The 17,942-nt window shown below is 43.7% G+C and overlaps 1 protein-coding gene across 2 annotated transcripts; it reads right to left on the bottom strand.

Moving 5' to 3' along the window:
* Positions 1-6,430: 6,430 nt before the first annotated feature.
* Positions 6,431-14,141, bottom strand: LOC132572328 (uncharacterized). Of its 2 annotated transcripts, none has more exons than XM_060239244.1 (3): positions 13,875-14,141; positions 10,901-11,002; positions 6,431-7,936 (listed from the first exon to the last, which is right to left on the bottom strand). In XM_060239244.1, exons 2-3 carry the CDS (start codon positions 10,965-10,967, stop codon positions 6,564-6,566), a joined length of 1,440 nt encoding a protein of 479 aa, XP_060095227.1. In that variant the 5' UTR covers positions 10,968-11,002; positions 13,875-14,141; the 3' UTR covers positions 6,431-6,563. The 2 variants fall into 2 exon arrangements, with proteins under 2 accessions (XP_060095227.1, XP_060095229.1); XM_060239246.1 differs by lacking the exon at positions 13,875-14,141 and adding an exon at positions 13,642-13,754.
* Positions 14,142-17,942: the final 3,801 nt, after the last annotated feature.

Below are 17,942 nucleotides of genomic sequence, written 5' to 3'. Positions count from 1 at the left end.
CCACCCTGTCTAAAAGAACTGTTGTCCCTCTTAAGTGTTCTGGTGTCCAATCCACAACACATGATGCTCCTGGAAAAAAAATTCTAGGAGTCCTAAGACGGGTTGATGCAATTGAGTTATAGCAATCAGGAAGTAAAATAGTGGTTAGCATTAGCGGACTGAAGTGACATTGGTTGATTAGTCTTAGGTTGGTTTAATGTACTACTTAAACACTTAATCAAACATTGTCCCCAGCCAAAGTTATTTTCTCCCGCCCATGAGAAAGCTGCATATTCAAAGGCTGTTAGGCCTTAGTGTGCTACCAAAGCCATCTAGTATAGGTGGCCTTCACCTCTGCAATGGGAAGGGCAACAGCTGCCTGAACAGAAATAGGTGTAGCTTCTACCTGGATTTCCCTTAGGGTTTCACTGATAGCCTCCCTTAGAAAATCACATTTGAAACTCTAACCCCATCTGTTAAATGTCCATGCTACCCTTTCTAGGAGCCATAGACATAATTGTTTCATTCATTCCTATATATTGTGAAATTAACAGACTAAATGCCTGGTCATGTAAACTGTCTATGGCAGAGATTTTTTTTGAAGTTTCTCGTAATCCAGGTTGATACTCTGCTCTTGGCGCAAACTGTAGAGCTGGGTTAACGGATGGTTTTCCGCACAAAAACTCAAACATGCCCCTTGAGGTGATGCCCCCCACCACCTCTTGCTGTGAATGTCACCTGCAGTTGGGCTTCCAGGGGACTTAATTCCATACATATTGGCTGCACAATGACTCTACTTTCACCTGGACCCACAATTTCTGCAGCATAAAACAATATTTTCTGTTTGGCAAAAGCAACTGGTACAAAAGGGGCAAGATGATTGCTGGTTCTCATCTGGATAAACCCAGATTCCTCTAGTCCTCTATGCCAGGGTTCCTGTATGTGCTGGTGGTGGGTGCAATGCTGTCCTCCAATAACTTTTCTGTTGCCCACCAAGTGTTTAGAAAATGAGTGGGGGCAGTGGGGATTTTGCCCAGCAAGGCTTCTGATTGGGCACACCCACTGGAGATCTGATTGGCTATATGGATTTTTAAAAACATTGCTTTGGCAGCAGCTGCTACCACAACACAAGGATCTTCACTGTGTGACTGAAGATATGCTGTGTATTTGTAGGGTTGCCAAGTCCAATTCAAGAAATATCTGGGGACTTTGGGGGTGGAGCCAGGAGACATTAGGGGTGGAGCCAAGATCAAGGCTGTGACAAGCATAATTGAACTCTAAGGGAGTTCTGGCCATCACATTTAAAGGGACAGCACACCTTTTCAATTCCTTCCTTCCACAGGAAATAATGAAGGATAAGGGCACCTTCTTTTGGGGCTCATAGAATTGGACCCCCTGATCCAATCTTTTTGAAACTTGGGGAGTATTTTGGGGAGAGGCACTAGATGCTATACTGAAAATCTGGTGCCTCTACCCCAAAAAACAGCCTCCCAGATTCCCGTGGATTAATTCTCTATGATTTTCTATGGGAATAAATCTCCATAGGGAATAACAGAGTTCCCAGCAGACATTTCCCTCCCCCCCCACCCCGCTTTCTGACGACCCTGAAGCGGGGGGATGGTCTCCAAACCGGGGGATCCCCTGCCCCCACCTGGGGATTGGCAACCCTATGTATTTGCCAGAAAATATTTTCAAATAATATATTCATTTTAAAAAGCTTCCTCTTAAGGAGAGCTTGTTTAATTTTTAAAATGTGCCTGTGTGTGTGCACACATCGCACCTGGAAGTCATGTTGAATTTTGGTGACTGCCCCCTACTGGGGGTCTGCAGGATATTCAGAGGTGGATGAATAAAGCCTGCCCTTGCCCTCCCAACTGTTGGTATTCCAAGGAGGTCCCCCATCTAAGTACTTGCCAGTTGGCCCTGCTTAGCTTCTGAGATCTGATGGGATCGGGCTTGCCTGGGTTATCCAGGGCAGGGCTGTGTTGAAGAGTTACTATTAGAGTTATGCATAACCTCATTCCCTGAACAGTTTCAGAGGGTCACAGTGTTGGCCTTCAGTAGAACAACTAGCACCTTAGAGACTAGCAAGATTTCCAGGGTATGCGCTTTCAAGAGCCTGATAAAGGCAGCTTTGACTCTTGAAAGCGCATATCCTGAAAATATTGCTGAGCTCCAAGGTGCTAGCTCACTTCCTGACATTGTGTGGTTGGCTCTCCCTCCCATGGCATTCATTTTGTTGCTTGCTTAACTTCCTGTGGCAGCCATTTTGTGGCTGCACCTGCCAACTTATGTCAGAATTTCAAAGGTACCTGCAGGACTGAAAAAAGTTGAAAAAGGTTGTGTGACAGCCTCTGTTGTCACACAAGAGACCAGACTTTTCTGGTTGGAAGGCCTCACCCAAACCTAAAGGTTGATTTGCCAGCTGCTTAACTCAAATCTTGCTCTTTTACTGTAGACCAACATGGCTACCAACCAGAAACTATCTCCTTTTACTGTTGTCCTCAGTCTGTGGAGAAACCAGGTCCTTGCCAGCTTTGTTTACATAAAAAACAGTGTGGTATAGCAGTCAGAATAGGATTGGGCTTGTGTTCAAATTCTTACTTAGCCATGAAAGTTTCTTTGTGACCTTCAAGCAGACACAGAAAGACTCACATGTTGCTGGTTTCAATATAGAGAGTTATAGCGGAGGGATGAGGATTGCCAGGTTTTTAGCCAGCTTCTGTAGTTGATTGAGTGATTTTGGCAACTGAATATTGGCAATCTCTCTGTATCCAATCAGATGGATCTAGATTATTTATGCTAACTGAAGGGGAAATGTAATTTTCCATCAATTCCCCATTCCTGCATTTTGCCCCTTACGCCATTCCTGAGGTTCCCCCATCCTCCAAGAGCAGTATTTAAAGGACGTCAATAGGCTATCTCTGGAGTGGGGGGTGGAGAAAATTCTGTTCTGTTAGTTCAGATCCAATATGTTGATTTCTGCAAAGCAAATGGTACAGGAAGAGATTACACTTTCTATTTTCCCCCTAACCAGTTGGCAACTTGATACCAGGGACATTGTAGGGTGAGTTTGATTCCCATCTTTCCCCAAATGCAAGCCCTTTTGATCAAACCTTCAGCATAACCTCTGTCTTAACATCTTTTCATTCCTCCTATGCCAGAGGGATTATCCCAGTGAGAGGAACACCAAACAACCGTGATGAAAATACCAGAAGTTGGAAGAAAAAGAAAACAAGGATTTGTCTCCCTGGGCTAGTTAGTTTGGCAAAACATAAATACCTCTGCGATCTAGAAAAACACTACTTTCAAAACCCAGTTCTTCTAAACTATCTTTTAAATTTGGGGAATTAGAGATTCTAGCCCATGTACTTGCTACTCTTTCTGCTTGCTCCCGTCTCACCCCTCAGCTCTTTCTGGGCATTCTTCACTTTGCTTTCTCATATATTATTTTCTTCCAGATACTCACCTTCACCACTGACCTACCCCATAATTAATGGCTACCTCCACTATGCTTGGCAACTGATTCGTCGAGAGCTGGTGAGGACTGCTTCTTCAGTCAGAGATGCATTGATGACACTCATCCTTAGTTAAGATAAGCTCTCCCCTTACAGGTCATATTAACCCTGGGGACAAAGGTCCCATAACCATGTGGTGGGCCTCAATACTCTGTGTCCACATTCTCAGATTGCACCCATTGAAATACATCTTCAGAACCATGACCAATGAAAACCTTGAGAACATTCCGAATATCTGTAAATAAGTGTCCAAGTTGGATTTGATGAGTGGTTTTATTTATGAGATATTTGACACACTTATCACATCCACCACCACCCCAAACTTCTGCTTTCAGGCAGCCAAGAGGTAACAAGCCTTGTACAATGAAGGACAACCTCACTGGTCAACAATGCATGGATGCAGTGGTGGCATTTTCTTCATGGCTGCAGAGATGTTTGGTCACATTCAGATCAGTTCTTTCTATTGTTTCCCCACTGCTTCACAGCACTCCGTTGCACTGAAAACCTGGGCACTAGAAGACTTGAATGACATGTGAGAGGGCAGTTGGGAAGCAATTATATCCATCACTTATGAGGTACCCAGTTCCAGAGGCCCACTAGATCAGCAACATACTTGCCGGTCATCTGTTCATTTAAACACTGTGTCATGATCCTTGGCCTAGTGAGGCCTACAGGCTCCAGGGAAGCCTGTAACTACAGGGCCTACATTTCCAAGGATCACTTCTGTCCCTCTGATTGGGTGGGCAGCAGTTTTGGAAGGAAAACCAACCCAGAGGGGAGGAAAGCATAAAAAGGCCAGCTAGACAGGGAAGCGTGTTCTCTCTGGGCTTGGGAAGGCTGCAGATGGGGAGAGATCCCTCATCCAAGGAGATTGAGTGAATCAACTGGAACTAGAGGAAGGGAACGTGTAGTTAGTTGTGTCAGGGCTTTTGTTTCTTTGTGCCAAATCTTTACTGTTTTCATATTCACTATTATTACAAACCACTTATTAAGAACATAAGAGAAGCCATGTTGGATCAGGCCAATGGCCCATTCAGTCTAACACTCTGTGTCACACAGTGGCCAAAAAAAATTATATACACACAAACACATATATATACACACTGTGGCTAATAGCCACTGATGGACCTCTGCTCCATATTTTTATCTAACCCCCTCTTGAAGCTGGCTATGCTTGTTGCCGCCACCACCTCCTGTGGCAGTGAATTCCACATGTTAATCACCATTTGGGTGAAGAAGTACTTCCTTTTATCCGTTTTAACCTGACTGCTCAGCAATTTCATTGAATGCCCACGAGTTCTTGTATTGTGAGAAAGGGAGAAAAGTACCTCTTTCTCAACTTTCTCCATCCTATGCATTATCTTGTAAACCTCTATCATGTCACCCCGCAGTCGACGTTTCTCCAAGCTAAAGAGCCCCAAGCGTTTAAACCTTTCTTCATAGGGAAAGTATTCCAACCCTTTAATCATTCGAGTTGCCCTTTTCTGGACTTTCTCCAATGCTATAATATCCTTTTTGAGGTGTGGTGAACAGAATTGCACACAGTATTCCAAATGAGACCGCACCATCGATTTATACAGGGGCATTATGATACTGGCTGATTTGTTTTCAATTCCCTTCCTAATAATTCCCAGTATGGCGTTGGCCTTTTTTTATTGCAACTGCACACTGTCTTGACATTTTCAGTGAATTATCTACCACGACCCCAAGATCTCTCTCTTGGTCAGTCTCTGCCAGATCACATCCCATCAACTTGTATTTGTAGCTGGGATTCTTGGCCCCAATGTGCATTATTTTGCACTTGGCCACATTGAACCTCATCTGTCACGTTGACGCCCACTCACCCAGCCTCAACAGATCCCTTTGGAGTGCCTCACAATCCTCTCTGGTTCTCACCACCCTGAACAATTTAGTGTTATCTGCAAACTTGGCCACTTCACTGCTCACTCCCAACTCCAAATCATTTATGAACAAGAGCATGTATTTGAGCACTTATAATAAACATGTTGTTGTTATACTGGGTCCTCACATATCTTTGGTCACAGATAGGAGTTTGCTAATAAGGAAGACAGGGGAGGATGGGTGCTCTGGGCCCTCCCAGATAGACCCTTACAAGAGTGGTGAGTCAGTAGATGCCCTCCCTAGTCCCCTGCTATGTGACACACTGACACATTTTTTCTTCCATCCTCTGTTTTATCCTCACAACAATCCTGTGAAGGCTAGGCTGAGAGTGATTGGCTCAAGATCCCCCACCAACTTCCCATGGAAGAGTGAGGCTTTGAACCTAGGTCTCCTAGATCCAGCATACTAAGCATGATACCACACTGGATCTCAGATGGAAAACCTACGAAAGTACTTAGGATCCCTTTGGATTCACCTTTTCTCTGAGGGCAGAGCATTCTAATTGGGTCTCCCTCCCTGCAAGGTCTCTGTGCTTTCTTACGTCTAAATAAAACCAAACAGTGATTTATCTGTGACTATGGTTTAAAAAAAAGAATGACCTCCCGCTCCTCCACTCCCAGATCATTGTTATCCTCACCTGTCAAGACCATCAAATCCAGGATGTGACCTGCTATATACATTAAGTTTGATATTGGCTGGAAATAGCTCATGATGGTCATTGAATCTTGAGCTACTCCAGATAGCTCAGCCCCAAGAGGAAAATTCTGGGTGCTCTGGCATCAATGCCAAAGTCAGAGCCATCAGCACAGGCAGGGCCACCATTAGGCAGAGTGTGATTCACCTTCAGAATCTCACGTTAGTCTGAAAGGGACAAACACTCAAAATTCAGTGACCTTGACAGAGACCATCTGGCCGGGGTTATGGAATCACAACAGCCCAGTCCAGGAAAGCAACAAATCAGTAACTTCCATTAAAAAAAAATCAAATGTGCAACCAACAAAGTCCCACGGAAGTAAAGACTGAAGGAAGCCTTTGTTTTTTTCCCTCCAATCAAAAAAACATCAACAAGTTTATTTGGAAAACAATTGTACAAAAGAGATGGCATTTTGCTTATGCCAGAATCAAAATTTCCTTTGGGGGGGAACCCCAAAACAGATTCAAATTTCAGTTTCTCTGCTCTCTCCTTTGCAAGTATGTGCTGAAAAGATCCCTGATCTCCCGAGCATGGGGATTTGACACATACACAGGCTGTCGTTCTGGCTGCTGGTAGGATCTTGAGACAGATCTCACCACCTCTTCCCACCCCTCCTGAAGGGGCTCCCCTTTAGCTTCACAGATATTATGCAATATGCAGCAGGCCACAATGACCCTGGGTGCATAGCGCTCCCTCACATCTAGGCGGGACAGCAGGCATCGCCAACGGCCCCGGAGACGCTCAAAAGCATATTCAACCACTGTCCGGCAGCAGTTCAAGGTGTCATTGAACCGCTGTTTGCTGGTGTCCAGGTGGCCACTGTAAGGTGTCATTAACCATGGCAGGAGAGGGTAAGCAGGGTCTCCGAGGATCACTGGTTTCACTTGCTCACCCTCCATGTCCATAATGGCATTGGGACCAAATGTGCCTTGATTCATGGCACGGAAAATGGGAGAGCTGCGAAAGATTCTTGCATCATGCACCTTCCCGGACCGTCCGGCATACACATCTGTGAATCGGCCCTCATGGTCCACCAGGGCTTGCAGAACCATAGAGTAATAGCCTTTGCTGTTGATGTACTCTGTAGCTCGGTGTGCAGGAGCAATGATAGGGATATGCGTTGCATCAATGGCCCCAATGCAGTGAGGAAATCCTTTGGCCGCAAACCCTTTTATCACCTCATGAGGACGGGTCAGGTGGACCACATGGTGATAAACATCATAAAGTGCCTGGCAAACTTCCATGACAATCCTTGAGACAGTGGAGCGGCCAACACCAAAACACTCTGCTACTGACCTGTAGCTATCAGGAGTCGCCAGCTTCCAGACAGCAATGGCCAGCTGCTTCTCAACAGTAATGGGGGCCCGCATGTTGGTGGTCTGCCGCTCTAGGACTGGCCTCAACATGGCACACAGCTCCATGAAAGTCTGCCGGCTCATCCTGAAATTCTCCTGCCAAAGCGGGTCATCCCAATGGGGCAAGACAACTTTCTCCCACCACTCTGAGCGGCCTGGTTGCACCCAGAAGGCACGTTCCATGATGTACAGCTCATCTATCAAGCCGGCAAGGACAGCAGGTGACTGGAAGAGACAGGAGCACATCATGGCTTTCAAAGAGTCGATGCTCGATTCGACAACAGCCCTGAGGCGTGCAGCAGCCGCATTTTCTACCAGCTGCTCAAGTTCATTCAAGTCATCTTGTTCCCGCCTCAGAAACTTCTGCCGCATGGCCAGTCTTGTGAAGATACGAGACTGGACCCCAATGATGGTTTTCACTGCAGCCACTGCTGCCGTGGCAACGGTAATGGCAGCAGAAGCCATTTTGTCATCATCCAAACTCCATTCTGAAGGAAAGGAAAGAGAGACTTTGTAAGTGGACATTATCAGGCAACTGGTGTTGGGAAAGACCCTTCTCACCCCAGAGTCACTTTCAGTTAAAGTAGAAGACGACGATGATATTGGATTTATCTCAGAGCGGTCACAGTTTCCTTTACCTTCTCCCCCCACCCACAACAGACACCCTGTGAGGTAGGTGGGGCTGAGAGAGCTTTTTACAGCAGCTGCCCTTTCAAGGACAACTCCTATGAAAGCTATGGCTGACCCAAGGCCACTCCAGCAGGTGCAAGTGGAGGAGTGGGAAATCAAACCCAGTTCTCCCAGATAAGAGCCTGTTCACTTAACCACTACACCAAACTGGCTCTCTAGGTGACACTAAACAAGATGGGCCAATGACACTAAACAAGATGGGCCAATGGCTAGACACCAACCAAGTTACCAGGCTATTTCATATGTTCAACAGTTCATTCTGTCAGACAAATTAAAATTATTCACCATAATTATTTAAAACATTTTTACTCTACTTTTCTTCTCACAAAAACAGTCAAAACCATACAAAACATATTTCCTTTTTAACTGCGGAATATACTTTTTTTTAATTTGTTTTTATAATTTTTATTGATTTTAACTACAAAAAAAAGCAGGGGCAAAGGTACATAAAAAGGGGGGAAAGGGCATGTACAGGGTGGGAGAAACAGAAACAAAGAAAAGTACAAATATATCAATTATAATTCTACCTCCAAATAAAATACTCAATTCGTTCTACCTGCAAGTATGAAGTTCTCCATATATTTTACCATCCTTGTCTTTCATTATAATTTTTTTTTACTAAACTATTACTAGCAATATAAGTCTAAACAATTTTTCTTCAACACAAATAAGTATAAAAAATTCAAAGCCATCTCAACACAAAACTGGCTGATTTAGCTTAACCATGTTAAAAGCACAGACTAATTTGTTAGTTTAACAATATCCTTATTAAAATAAGCACATAAAAATCATATATTTATCCTTACCAAGTTAAAAAAAATGCAACATAATAATTTGTCTCAGTATAAGCAATTTCACCAGAGGAGCATATTAAAAACAAATCTGTCAGATTACAAAATAATTGTGCTGTCTGCCTTTTTGACAATTAATCCAACTCTTATATCAGTATGAGCAATGTCTCCAAACAAACATACTAAGAATAAATCTGCCATATAAAAATAAATGTGTTGTCTGCCCTCTTTACTATTGATCCAAATTAACTGTATATTTATCTAACATTTTAACAATACCTTTCCATCCTTAGGATCTCCCTTGGCCTTTTAAGATCACATATCGGTTCTTATTAATAGTTCCATATTTATTTACTCACAAGGAAAACCAGAACTCAGGAATCCTTCCCAGGAAAGTTTTTACATCTTAATTTTAGCTACTTAACTTAGCCATATTGAAAATACAAATTCACTTATTGGTTCAATAATATCATCATTACAGTAGGCATAAATATATATCTTTATCTATTAGATGCAAACCAAATTGAAAAGTAATTATGTTGTCTACCTACCTAAGTATATAGCCCAAAAATCCCACCTAGCCTTTTAAAATCATATATAAGTTCTTGCTATAAGTTCCATATCCAACTGCCCACCAAGTAACAATTTAATTATGTTATCTGTCGTCTTAAAATTTAAAAACTTTTTGATTCCTTTAGCTTCTATATCCATATTATTCCAGAGAAAACCAACTTGATATAACCCAGACATCACACTTTGCCTTTTAAAATCGCATGTCAGTTCTTATTGAGAGATCCATATCCAACTATCCACAGAGAGGGAAAAAGTTCAAGAGTTCTTCTTCCTGAAAGATTTCCACATCTTAATTTGTTGGCTGGGATGCACCTTCTCTCTTCTCAATGCGGCCACCCCTCTCGGTAATGGGGAGAAGAATTCTGTGCCATTTATTCCTCTTAGCAAGACTTCATTCAATCTTGATTTCTGATCTTGTTTTATAACTGCGCCATAAGGATCCATTTTGGTTTTCTTTTGTTCGTTTTGGAACGGATCACTTTCCCATTCTAATTTGCAGACGTCACCAGAATCTCTTTAGCACTCAGCTCATGTAGATATGGGAGTTCGCTAGCTTTCAGCATAAAAGCTCCCATTTGCTTTCTAATCAACAGCATTAATGAACCAAGATCCTGTTTCAGAGAAGTAATATTCCATAATGTATCCTTTTTATAAGACATTTCGCTTGGCAGTGCTATTTTTCTCTGTCAGCAAACTCAGTCTCTTGATCCAAGTTGAAAAGTAGCTTAAAGATCCTGTTAGATCGTCATTCCAAATCAGCTCCAGGTGAGATTTCAGATGTTATCAGTTCAATTACAGTCGGACGACAGAAACAAATCTCTTATGTTCAGACCATATTGCAGCCAAATAATAGTCTCTTTAACATACGTCCAATTATAATACGGGTCGATTTAAGTATTTGTATTCAGTCCAATTCAAGTTATTACCGATACTTAAAACTGCTCTTTCACTTTTCGAGGCCTCATTCACAGGGAAAGTAGTCGTATAGTAGACCTCTATCCCTTCCTTTGAGCTGCCTGCTTGTTGTTATGTAAAACGACCCATTAGCCAGTGGTACTGAAAGCTCACTTACTTGTTGAGTAGAATTGCCATGCTTGGAGTAAAGAAGCGATACATCAAAAGCTTACTGAAAGGAGCAAAAGAAAGCAGTTGAGTGTTCACCTTTTTCTGCTGCGTCAGCTATCATGGTGGCGAAGCCTCGGAACATGCAAGAACAGCAGCAGCTGCCGCTGTACCCCTAACTTCCCGCAAAAGTCCCATGCCGAAGGAAAACCCCTCCAACCACCTGATTCAAAGGTGCTGCAGGAGGACAATCTGTGGACACCCCTGAAGTCAGGGCAACGTAACCTGGAAAAATATACTTTTTTTTTTAAACCAGTCCCTTATCAAAACTAATACCTTCTGAGATCATTCCTTCCAGAAGGTTCTCTGGATCCAGATTCTGGTTTTCTTCCCCTCTCTCCATGTTGGAGATCACCTTAGGTTTTGAGTTTGGAAATCCTGATCACAGAAGAGAAGAAATGCAGTCAGAAGATGCTACAGACACCAATGAAACCTGCTATTCAAAATGTGCCAACATTTTAAACCTAACCCCATTCTTCGCAAGAAACCATGTGCATGTCTGTGCAGACTGGCAATGGGCAAGCACATATTGCATAGTGTGTATTCTGGGGCAGATTTTGGTTTCTGGACAATCTCAACTTTTCATTTTTTTCAAGTTCCCAAAAGTGAGCAGGCAGTATCTTCTAAATGCTTTGAATCAAAGACAAGCCTTCCTGGTTTCTCTTTTCTCAGCTTTGTTTCAGGTATGAGGAAACTGGCTGCTTTGTTTTCCCTAACTTTCATAACCCTAGAATTCACCCTTCTTGTTGTTGATGTAACCTGGGCTGTGCTTTTCCTAGCAAGACCATGACACCACTTTCTCGGATAGCCTCAGCCAATTCAGATCAATGTCCAAAATTAGGATTTTTTAAAACCTGAAGGTTCATTATTATTCTCAATTTAGCATTCTTTTGGCCATTTATGCAATTTGGAGAGACCATTTCAGAACACTTCATAATCACTGTGCATTTTCACCCTCCTAAATAATTTGGTGTCATCTGCAAATTTAGTTAAACCCTTGATGGATCAATCAGAATGTCTGTAGAATCTTGATGCCAATTTCTGTCTATTGTGAAAACTGATTGCTCTTCCCTCTGCCTCCTGTTCCCTCTAGCAGTGGTGGAACATGTTGTGAAGTCACAGCTGACCCCAAAGGGTTTTCAAGGCATGAGACAACCAAAGGTGGTTTGCCATTGCCTGTCTTTGTGCAGCAACCCTGGTATTCCTGGGTGGTATCCCATCCAAGTACTGACCAGGGCTGATCCTGCTTAGCTTCCAAGGACCTGACAAGACCAGGCTAGCCAGGGCCATCCAGGTCAGGGCCTTCTACCTATAAAAAGTGTCATCTTTTTCAACTGATTAAAAACACTGACTTTGACACTTGGTAAAGGGGCTTTTTGACTTTTTAAAAAGACAGCATCACCGCAACACATTTTTTGATGTATAAATCTTCATTTGAAGATTACCTTTAGAATCACAGAGTTGGAAGGGACCTCCAGGGTCATCTAGTTCAACCCCCTGCACAATGCAGGAAACCCACAAATCCCTTCCTCCCCCCCATGCACATCTCAGTGATCATGCTCAGAAGATGACAAAAACCCTCCAGGATCACTGGCCACACTGGCCTGGAGAAAAAGTGCTGCCTGACCCCAATTTCCCTGGAAATGTAAGAAAGGGTCACAAAAACTAAGCTCTGATGCAATCCTTCTTGCCCTCCTTCTCATGTTCTGCCTAAGTTCACAGAATGAACATTGCTGTCAGATCACATCTAACCTCTGCTTAAAAACCTCCAAGGAAGGAGAGCCCACCGTCTCCCAAGGAAGCCTGTTCTACTTAGGAACCACTCTGTCAGAAAGTTCTTCCTAATGTTTCGTCAAAAACTTTTAATTTCAACCCCATTGGTTCTGGTCTGCCCTTCTGGAGCAACAGAAAACAACTCCTTACTTTGTTTTCTGTGATGCGGTTGTTCTTGATGTTTAATTTGCACTTAAGAGCACCTATCCTCTCACTTCAGAAAATGAGAGCAGCTCAGCTGAAACAGAACAGAGAGCTATCCACAGTCCAGGAGCCAGTTTTACCCAGTGGCCAATCAGATGCCACCAGGAAGCCTAGCATCGAGGCACAGAGACCAAAGCCTCCTTATGTTATTTGCCCCCTGCCATCATTGATATTCAGAAGTACAGTGCCTCTGAATATGGAGGTTCCATTTAGCCTCTGAATACAGAGGTTCCATTTAACCATCATAACTAATAGATGCTGAAAATTCATGCCATTTTAGAGCCATCTAAGCAAGTTCACAAACAGGCCTTTTAATGAGGCTTTGCAAAGTATAAATTTAAACAAACCATGATAGTAAAGCAACGTATCATGCAAACGGATGGGCATCGAGTCCAGCATCCTGTTTCCAACAATGGTCAGCTAGTTGTTTCTGGGATCCCAGCAAAGAAGACAACAAGCATCCTTTGTTGCAAGTCTGCATCTCTTTCAGAGTATTACTTCCACTGAACAGCTAAGTTTTACAGGGTGGTTTGCCGTTGCCTTCCCCCGTCATCTACACTTCCCCACCAGCAAGCTGGGTACTCATTTTACCGACCTCGGAAGGATGGAAGGCTGAATCAACCTGAACCGGCTACCTGAAACCAGCTTCCGCCGGGATCGAACTCAGGTCGTGAGCAGAGAGTTCAGACTGCAGTACTGCAGCTTTACCACTTTGCGCCACGGGGCTCTGTAAGGTGTTACTGGACTCTAAATAAGGCACTATAAATGCCGCATGCTCTCCGCATTCCAAAATAAACTTTGGGTTGTTGCCCAGCTGAAATGCTGGATTTCAATCCAATAGCTTTTATTTGAGTCCGAATAAGGATCTGGGAACAAAACAGTCAGAAGTGCGGGGCTGTGGAAACCGAAACCTAGTGAAGGATTATTTTGACTAGTGCCGCAAACAAATGCCTAGTTCCGTTTGGCTGACGGCCTCTTTATTAACTGCAGTCTGCAGGATAGGGAATTGGTTGCTGGAACAAGGAATTACAATACTTAACTTGATGTCCTGGCCTGTTTCTGCAGTTCATTAGTAAGCTATGCGGTCCTGCAGGGTACTAACAGGGAGAACAAGAAGAAGGCACTGAGTTCCCCCTACTCTCCAGATTGCTCTGAGGCCTACTGGGATAGCCTCTTAAAGAGGCAGCGGACAACAGATCATTTCCGACTTCCACCCACCCTCCGCTCTGAGTATTTATTTCTTCAACCTGCCTCACCCCCTTTGCCCAGGTACCTCGATCGTAGAAATCTTCTTGCTAAATCCATCTAGGATAGCGTCTCAAAGAAGCGTTTCGCTTTGAACGAAGCTGGGTTGATTGCCCATGCTCGGTCTCCGAAGCGGCAGGAAAAGCCGCTCTTCCACAACCGGAGGCGGAATCTCTGCTTGCTTCAAGCGGAACGATGATACCGGGATCTTGTAAAGGCAGGCCAGGAACCACGCGAGCAACCCGGATCCACAGTCCGCAACAAAACGGCAGCAGCAATTTTTCTTCTTTGTGTTACTGAGACTGGCAATCTCCCGCATGTCAGCTCCCCCAGGGTCCTAAAGGCTGGAACGCCACAGGACAGCGAAAAGATCTTGTTTTAAGATTAACGTTTTATTCCCGCATTTGAAATGCGCTGAGTCTCTCTCTCTCTCTTTTAAAGCTAGGTGAGGAACTCAAATTATGCAGCAGGTTCAATGGGATGTGCAGAATCAAATGAAATTATGTAAAATTCAAATCTGATCAAGGAAAAATACTGTTCTCTAGTTAACATCTGTAAGGGGTGGAGATACCCAATACTTGCTTGAACGGTTAATGCCGGTAATACTCGTTTTCGTGCAGTACGATCCTATTGCTTTACTGTAAGAATTTCCACCTGTCCACGAACACTTCGTTGTGTTACAATAATGATCTTGTTTGTTCATTTTATTATACTCATAGGGCTTTTTTAGTAGAAAAAGTCCAGCAGGAACTTATTTGCATATTAGGCCACATCCCCTAACATCATTGTTTTTCACAGAGCTTTTTTGTAGAAAAAGCCCAGCATGAACTCATTTGCATATTAGGCCACACACCCTAATGCCAAGCCAGTCGGAACTGCTCAATAGCCAGTTTGGTGTAGTGGTTAAGTGTGCGGACTCTTATCTGGGAGAACCGGGTTTGATTCCCCACTCCTCCACTTGCACCTGCTAGCATGGCCTTGGGTCAGCCATAGCTCTGGCAGAAGTTGTCCTTGAAAGGGCAGCTGCTGTGAGAGCCCTCTCCAGCCCCACCCACCTCACAGGGTGTCTGTTGTGGGGGAGGAAGGTAAAGGAGATTGTGAGCCGCTCTGAGACTCTTCGGAGTGGAGGGCGGGATATAAATCCAATATCTTCTTCATCTTCTTCAATAGGATGCTGCCAGGTTATATTTACATCCACGCCATAAATGGTTTCAGCTGCCTATTTCCACACTTTAAGCCTGTATTAAAGGGATAGGGCATTTTTGTCCAAGTCTGTGGGCTACGCCACTCAGCAAGAACAGTTAGATAAAAAAATAGGAGTCAAGTGCACCTTTAAGACCAACTTAAGTTTTATTCAGAAGGTGCACTTGACTCCTATTTTGTTCTACTACTTCAGACCAACACGGCTGACTACAGATCTAGTTAGATGAAAAGATGTCAGTTCTAAACATCACACATCTCTCCCCCTCCCTTGATGGGAATAGATGTTTTATGGTTTCATGCAGCAAATTTAATTGCTGCTTATACACCAGTTAAAGAGCCCCATGGCGCAGAGTGTTAAAGCTGCAGTACTGCAGTCCTAAGCTCTGCTCAGGACCTGAGTTCGATTCTCGATGGAAGCTGGATTTTCAGGTAGCTGGCTTGAGGTTGACTCAGCCTTCCATCCTTCCAAGGTCGGCAAAATGAGTACCCAGCTTGCTGGGGGAAAAGCATAGATGACTGGGGAAGGCAGTGGCAAACCACCCCGTAAAAAGTCTGCTGTGAAAACGTGAGAGCAACGTCACCCCAGAGTTGGAAACGACTAGTGCTTGCACAGGGGACCTTTCCTTTCCTATACACCAATTAGTAGCTGTTGTTTTCCCCTTTCCACATTTCTCTAAATGTGCCTGGGAACCTAAACGTCAATTCCTCAGTGTATACAGTGACCGTTTTTGCATCTTAGCTTTTCTTTACCGACGTTTTAACATAAAGTGAACTTAATTTCGTGCTTGAGCTTCACTTCAGACTTTGACATTATTATTTTGTAGGTTATATTGCTTTCGTTGCTCAAAATTCATGGCTTGATTGGCTCAGTGATTTCTTTTGAAAGAACAAGGGACCAGGTGGACAGCTAGCTCATGAATGTAAAACTGGTGTGGTGGAATAGTTCGAATGTCAGACGAGAACTGCCACTCTGCCATGGAAGCCTGCTGGATGATATTGAGCCGAACTTCCTCTCAGCCTCATCTACCTCACAGGGTTATTGTTTGCAAGGATAAAATGGAGGAGGGGGAGAATATTTGGAAACAAGTTGAGCATGAGGATCTCAAATAATTGCTCCTTGAAGTCCCACAGGATTTGAAGATGGATAACAGCCTAAGTGACTGGAAGGTCCACTCCCTTAATGAGGAGGGCCCAGTGGTACAGCAGTTGCTTTATGTTCCAGGTCCCCAGTATCAGGTATTAGGGCTGAGGAAAGACCTTGGAGGGCCATCATCATTATGGAGTTAGAACTGGAAGGGACCTTGGAGGTCTTCCAGTCCAACCCCTCTGCTTAGCACAAGAATACACAACTACAGCTTCCCGGATAGACAGCCATCCAACCTTTGCTTACAAATGTCCAGTGAAACAGAGCCTACCATTATTCCAAGGCAGTCTGTTCCACTGGCAGAGGGCACAGAGATGGGCAAGGCAGACCAAAGGTTTGACTTTGTATAAATCAAAACTTGGGTCTACATCTGCACATCACTGGGAAATTTTGCTGTTGTACTCACCCAGTTCCAGGTGAATGATTACAACAGTGTCATACCCAGCAATGCTCAGAGCATACAATTTATGGGTACCTTGAATACAAAGACTGTCAATGAGAGAATATATAACAAAATATAAGCAAACAATAATATCTACAACAATGAACTTTCAAGTTCTCCAGAGGTCATCATCTGGCTTGTCTCGCCTGTCAAAGTTCTGCACAATGCTTTGTGTTATTTTGGTGGGTCTTAATACACAATATAATACAATGTTATTTTAGTAGATACTGGTTTGGACCAACACAGCTAACTGCGACCTGTTCTAGATGGCATTTTTCAGAAACAGTTCTGCAAAGCAGCAGAAAAGATGATCCTGCATGTGATAGTTGCATTGATGTGATGTGTGGAAGAATAAATTTGGAAGCTGAGATCAGTAATACAGAACAGCATATATATAAATACTTTAATTTAAAAGGATTTTTGGTGGGGTGCTTAGAAGCATCATGTATCATAGAGATGCAAGTAAAAATTCAGTGTAAAACCCCAAACACAGCAATGATTCCAGAAGACACCTGGCAATCCGACAGTCCAAAGACAGCCAGCTGAAGAAACAAATCTGGAATGAATATATATATATATATATATATATATATATATATATATATAACCCCCTACAGATAGGAATAGCTGATTCTTATAGCTCCCAGGAAAGTAGCTTGTTTCCCTTACACCATTTATGAAGAAAAGGTAGAAGTGTCAGCTCTTTTCTTTCTATCTACATTTTTTTCCAAACTGAGTTAATGAACCAACCACCTCAGCTGTGGCCTTGTAGCCCCTCTCCAAGAAGAATTACACACCCTATCCTGACTTTAAGCTCTGTCTGAAGTTTTCCTTTGGGTCCACCACCACCTTTTCTGGGTCAGCATATCCCTGGCTTATCCACCCTCCTTCCCCACCAATACCACCACCATCATCCATCAATTTCTATCCCGTCAAATTTTCTTAGATTCTTCCACTTTCAGCTACCTTGCTCTTCTGGGCCCCCTGCCTAGCCCCAACACTGAACTCTCTTCCTGCCTATGTGAAATTTTCCTTTCCCCCAATCCTACTCTTTGCAACTTCTCATCCTCCCTATAGAGAGTCAGGCCCATCGAGTCTCAGCATTGGTTCCCCTGAAGTGGACTGGCAAGGCTCCTCCCAGATCTCCGGCAAAGGTCTTTCCTTTAGCAGAGGTGCTGCAGAATGGGTTTGGGGGGCTTCTGCATGCAAAATCCACACTCTGCCACTAAGCTAGGGCCCCTCCCAAGTCCTTTCTACTTGTACACATGACTCTCACCTACAAAATCACCGCTGAGTCAGAGTTCATG

The sequence above is a fragment of the Heteronotia binoei genome, chromosome 5 (genome assembly GCF_032191835.1).
Source record: "Heteronotia binoei isolate CCM8104 ecotype False Entrance Well chromosome 5, APGP_CSIRO_Hbin_v1, whole genome shotgun sequence".
In the NCBI taxonomy this organism is placed as follows: Eukaryota; Metazoa; Chordata; class Lepidosauria; order Squamata; family Gekkonidae; genus Heteronotia; species Heteronotia binoei.
This window is presented reverse-complemented; position numbering and strand designations above follow the sequence as displayed.